At 52.9% G+C, this 6242-nt stretch overlaps 1 protein-coding gene across 1 annotated transcript; it reads right to left on the reverse strand.

Moving 5' to 3' along the window:
- Positions 1-764: 764 nt before the first annotated feature.
- LOC106778779 lies at positions 765-3806 on the reverse strand. The gene is made up of 3 exons (XM_014666767.1): positions 3507-3806; positions 2007-3413; positions 765-1883 (listed from the first exon to the last, which is right to left on the reverse strand). The coding sequence occupies exons 1-3, from the start codon at positions 3804-3806 to the stop codon at positions 765-767; spliced, it is 2826 nt and encodes a 941-aa protein (XP_014522253.1).
- Positions 3807-6242: the final 2436 nt, after the last annotated feature.

Consider the following 6242-nt stretch of genomic DNA (forward strand, 5'->3'; position numbering starts at 1 on the left):
TTAACCTGAAAATCCCCGTTCATTTGGCCGACCACCAGTTGGGAGTCGGTCCGGGACGTCAGTCGCCGCACACCCATGTCACGAGCCAATTCGAGCCCGACGATCAAGGCCTCGTACTCGGCCTGATTGTTAGAAACTCTGAACTTGAACACCAAAGCGTGTTCCAGGAGGAAACCATTGGGTCCTTCTAACACTACTCCAGCTCCACTCACCGTCCGGCCGGAGGCCCCATCGACATATAAACACCACTCCTCGTTGACCCCCATCGGCAATTCAACAACAAAGTCGGCCAAGTGTTGGCCTTTCACCGATCCCCTGGGCTCGTACCTGAGCCCGAATTCTGACAACTCGACGGCCTAGCCAACCATCCGCCCAGCGAGGTCGGGCTTCCTAAGAATTTTGGATATGGGATGGTCAGTCTTGACCACTATCTGATGACTTTGGAAGTAAGGCCTTAACCTTCTTGCCGCGTGAAGGAGGGCGAGGGCAACCTTCTCGACCTGGCGGTAGCGGGTTTCAGCGTCCTGGAGGGCTCGGCTGATGAAATAGACCAATTTCGTGTCGGAGCCGCCCTGAAGTAGGACGACACTTACAGCTGAGTCGGAAACCCCCAAGTAAATTTACAGTTCCTCTCCCGGGGTCGGTCGGTTCATGACAGGCGGATTCTGGAGTATCGTTTTGACGTCCTGGAATGCGTGCTCACATTCCTCATCCCACTCGCACGAATTGCCTTTCTTCAGCTTGCGGAGTACCGGGCGGATCCGCTATGCCATTCTGGGGATAAAACGGGACAAAGCCGTGAGGCGACCGACCAACCTTTGTACTTCTTTAAGGCTGGCCGGACTTTTCATGTTGATGATGGCATCGCATTTGTCGGGATTAGCCTCGATTCCCCGCGACGTAAGCATAAATCCCAGGAATTTACCGGCCGGCACCCCAAACGTGCATTTGGCCGGATTCAGACGCATTTTGTACTTCTTGACCTGTTCAAAAACCTCTTCCAAGTCTCGGGCGTGCGCCTTCCCATCCTCTGAACGCACCACCATGTCGTCTATATAAACGTCCATGCACCGTCCGATCTGACTGGCGAAGATTTTATCCATTAGTCGCTGATAAGTGGCTCCGGCGTTCTTCAGCCCGAAGGGCATGACTTCATAACAATAACTGGCCTTCTCGGTAATGAAGGCCGTCTTCTCCCGGTCTGAAGCGTACATCGGTATTTGGTTGTACCCTGAGTATGCATCCAAGAAGCTTAAGATCTTATGGCCGGACGCCCCATCAACAAGGGCGTCGACGCTAGGCAAAGGATGAGAATCTTTTGGGCAAGCCTTGTTCAGGTCTGTATAGTCCGTACACATCCGCCATTTGCCATTTGACTTCTTTACCATTACTACGTTAGCCAACCACGTCGTGTAGGTCACTTCCCGGATGAATCCTGCTTCTCTTAACTTTCCGACCTCCTCTTCTACCGCCCTCCTCTTCTCTTCTCCCATCCTGCGATTTTTCTGGGACACCGGCCTTGCTTCCTTAAACAATGCTAGCTTATGGGCCACCACCGAAGGGTGGATCCTCGGCATATCGGCCGCTGTCCAAGCGAACAGGTCCCTATTATGCCACAGGATGCTCCTGAGGCGCCTCTCCACTTCCTCCTCTAGGCCATTGGCAATCAATGTCGTCTGAGATGCGTCCTTCCCGATAATCATGGGCTGGGTCTCTCCCATCGGTTCCAAGCGGTCCTCAGTATTCGTCCGGGGGTCCAGGTCGGCCAAAGCCACCTCAGACCGGCTACTCTTCCTCCTTTCCTCCTTCGGGTATAACTTCAATCCCGCCGCATAACATTCCCTGGCCGTTTTCTGGTCGGCCTTGACAGTGCAGATGGTGCCCTAATGGGTGGGGTACTTCAAGGTCAGGTGGGGGGTGGATACGATAGCCCCAAAAGCGTTAAGGGAAGGTCGTTCGAGGAGGACATTGTATGAGGTGTTGGCCTCCACCAGCAAATATCTTACTCTCCTTTCGTCCCCCTCCCGCCCGGTGCCCAACCGAGTGCGCAAGTCTACATATCCCCTCGTATCCACTCTCTCTCCGGCAAATCCCACGATTTGCTCGTTGTACGGTACGATGAGGTCTTCTGAAATGTCCATTTGCTGGAAGGTTTTCCAGTAAAGGATGATGACTGAGCTCCCTTGGTCAATGAGTACCTTACCTACCCCGTATCTTGCGATTTCGGCGGTGATCACCATCGGATCATCCTGATCGGGGTCAGGCGCATGAAAATCATCGTCCGTGAAGGTGATGGGCGGCATTGACCTCCTTGGTGTGTCAATGGCATGCACGGAGCGCAACGCCCGGACATGCTTCTTGCGCGCATTCGATGAAGAACCCCCTCCGGTGAATCCTCCTGAGATCGTGTTGATCATCCTCCTCAAAGGACGATCATCACCCCTTCCACGACTCCGACTCCTCCTCCGGTCATCCCGTGGATACTCCTGACGACGATACCGATCGTTTCGGTCACCAGTGGTTCTCCTGTCCTCCACCCGTCGAGGACTCATCCTCCTAGGACTTCTTTCCCGGGCGGGTGATCGGTCTGGCCGATAAGTTTTAACGTACTTCAATAACTTCCCAGCACGAATCAGCTCTTCAATTTTATCTTTGAGGGTCACGCAGTCCTCGGTGTCGTGACCCATGTTTTGGTGGTACACGCAGTGTTTGGTTCCATCCGCGTTGGATTGGGTAGGTCGCTTTTGTGGTGCTTGCAGCAGCCGCGTGCTTAGCGCTTGATGGAAAATTTGGGCCCGAGGGGCGTTCAAAGCCGTGTATTGCTGGAAACGGGGGCCCCTGGGTCCCTCCCGAGGCCTTTGACCTCCTGCCCGGTGAGTCTGGTTCTCCGCCTTCTTCCCCTCGTTCCTCTCCCCTTTGGCCTCCTGGATCTCCTTTCGGTAACTCTGCTTCATGTCTTCCACCCTAATCTCATCGGTCGCCCGCTCGCTTAATTCCTCCATCGTTTTGGGTGGCGTCCGGCATACACTCTCCTTGAAGGGGCCGGGCCTTAGGGCCGGCATGATATGCTGTAACGCGAGCTCCAAGGTTAGACCCTTCACCCTCCGGACGGTTTTTGGATATCGATCCATGAAAGTCTTCAGTGGTTCATCCTTTCCTTGCTTGAGGTTCATCAGGTCCACCACCGTGATGTCCCTAGTAATGCATGCGGCGAATTGCTTTTTAAACATAGTTTCTAACCCCTTAAAACTAACTTTGCAGCCATTCGGTAGCGCGTTGAACCACTCCAAGGCCTCCCCTTCTAGGGAAAGGGAAAATGCCCTGCACCAGATGGCGTCGCAACCCGTACGGAAGGACATGGCGTTGGTAAACGACTTCACGTGAGCGTTTGGGTCAGTGGTACCGTCGTACATCTTGAATTGAGGTGGGACAAATTGTTCAAAAATGTGAACATCCATTATGGCCTAAACGAATGGGACGGGCACAGTCGGCCCCTCCGGCCTTACCGACACTGCTTTCTCCTCCTTATCCCCGCTCGCCCCTTCCCCTCTCGGGCCTTCTTGGGCCGGGGTGCTGCTATGCTCCTCTCCTCCATTTCCTGCGTTTGCCACCGTCCTCTCTTGTCTCTGCTCCCCCGCGCCCCCATCACCCCGAGCGACGATTGCTCGGGTGATCTGCGCCGCACACTCCGCCCTGACAGCCACCAACTGCTCTTCATGTTGTTTTTGCATTTCCTCCAAACGTCTCTCCAACATTCTGATCATCTCTCCCTGCTCGTCAGCGTTTGTGTTCCTCATGGTCACCATTGGTATTTATCCTACGGCCCCACGGTGGGCACCAAAATGTTTCGGTAGTGGATCCGGTCACACTCACCTACACATTTACTTCAGACCTTCAAGTCGTCCGGTCCTTCGAACTTCCACTTCCAACTTCCGTCCGTCCGCTCCTATTCCCCTCCTCCAAGCAAAGGCGGTTGGCTACCTGTTAAAGATACTCCGACGCTCAAGTTAGAATTAGGTCCGACCGGTTAATTAATTCTCAGTATTAAATGCTATTCAATTCAAGTTACCTACCTCTTACTGTTGACCTCTATATATAATGTCAGTTTTGGGCCCGTGGTTAAGGCTCTACTAATNAGGGCCCAATAACACTTTAATCAAGGCCCAACAAATGTTAAACTCCTATTAAAGTTAACTTACCTCAGGGTCATNGGGTANGGCCGGTCGGCCGTTGGTTTCTTTAATTATTCTTGAGGCCGGCCGACCATGGGTCGGCTTTACGCCTAATGTTCCTTCGGGTCGGCCCGAAGCCGGACCGGGTGACCAGTACATCAAGCCCCCCAAGCCCTAGGCAACTCGTTGCCGTTGGGTTTAAAATTCGTTCCAACTTTAGGCGGGAAAACACGTGTCGCTCTGTGGTTGGTTGAGTGCCTCGGGTAGTGGAGGAGTCTTTTTAATATGAGCCCTTCGTCGCGATATCTTTCAACGGTGGCGATGCGCTGGCGGTTACAAAAATTTTTACTATAAATAGGGGTGATTATTCCGTCATTTTCACCCTTCTCCCCTCATTGTCAACTTGACCGTCCGACTTTTGACAATTTTCTTACTCTCAGGTAAATAAATGGCAACGGTTTCATTGTCTTCCTCTACAGGGTCAGCAGGTGGAGACGGCGGGGGTTCCTCCAATGGTGGCCGGGGGTCATCATCCAACACCGGTTCGGGTTCCGCGCGGTCGGGAGACGACCGTATTTGGCATGGTTCCGCTCTCTTTCTCCTGGAAGGCGGAGTAGTGGTTGATGGGATGGATCCCACCCCGGTCGGGGGATGGCCGGCCATAGAGGGGTACACTTGGGCTTCACACAACGTGGCCGCTCATGCATCCGACATTACGAGCCGGAGGGATCTGTTGGCCTGGGTCAATCAATCTTTCATAGCTCGGGATGAAGAGGACGCCCGGTTGATTCGCTTGGGCGTCTATCGCCCCAACGAGCGCGTCTTTCATGGGAAAGGGTCCAGTGTGGAAGATTTTTTCTTTGTATATACTTTCTTATTTACTAGGATGTTCGTCCGGATACCCTTCTCAAATTTCCAGGCGACCGTTCTTCGTCACATGAACGTCGCCCCTTGCCAATTGCATCCGAATGGGTGGGCTTGTATTCAAGCGTTTCTAGTTATGTGTGCGGCTTTGGGCATCAAACCCACCCTTCCTTTATTCTTTCACTATTTCCACGTTCGGCCACCTCCGAAACACGGGTGGGTATCGTTGACGGCGGTGCAGGACGCTTGTCTTTTCAAAGCTTATGCCGATTCGTTTAAGAAGTTTAAGTCGAGCTTCTTTAAAGTAATAATCAAGGAGGCTGGCCGTAACGAATTTCGCGATGCCGCCGGCGAGCCGCTGTTTCCCTTCTATTGGACGGAAAAACCAGCCAGAGTGTGCGCGGTCTCTCCCGACGACATGACCCCAGCCGACCGCGAGGCCGTTAGAACCATTGATGATCTGCCCCGCTGTCTTCATGCCCGACAACTAGTCGGCTGCCTGTGCCACGAGGATTTTACCCGTGTGGCGTTCGGTATGCTTTTTTTTTGTCTATATTCTCGTAAGTTCATTGGTAACTTAACTAAAATTTTCTTTCCGTTGTAGACCAAATGGCTCTTCCCACTCCTCGTCGAACAAGTTTCATTCCTCCCGCTCCCAGGAACGATCCTAAATCGGTCGGTTCCAGCAAGGCGACCACTGCTGCGGAGTTGCGCACACCTACTGTAAGCGCCGCCGCCGCGGCTGCTGCCGCCACTAGGGTGGCTATTCCTGTGGTTAACCTTGAATCCTCTCAAGCCGCCACAGTCCCTCCGGTTCAAGCGACTCCAACCACCCAGGCAGTCTCCTCTTCTAAGAGAAAAAGGAGATCCAAAGACGGGGAAAGGTCTTCATCTCGGAGAAGCCGACAAGAGGGTAATGATCCTCGCCCACTGACGGGGGGCCTGCTTGACCCAGTGTTCGGGGTGAGTGATCGAATCGATTTCCACATGAGCTCTACCCAGAGAGCGATCGTGGAATCTTTGACTGAGAAAGAGCTGACGGAAGCGGCCCTTGAGTTCACCAGCCGCGGTGCCATGTGCATGTGGTACTGATGAGTGCATATTTATGTCCACATTTACGCTTTAAAATTCAAATTTTTGATGAAATTCTTGTGCTTAAATGATTGATTTAATATGAATTTATGACGATTGGATTTATTGGGTTTG

This window comes from Vigna radiata, unplaced genomic scaffold (genome assembly GCF_000741045.1).
Source record: "Vigna radiata var. radiata cultivar VC1973A unplaced genomic scaffold, Vradiata_ver6 scaffold_189, whole genome shotgun sequence".
Lineage (NCBI taxonomy): Eukaryota > Viridiplantae > Streptophyta > Magnoliopsida > Fabales > Fabaceae > Vigna > Vigna radiata.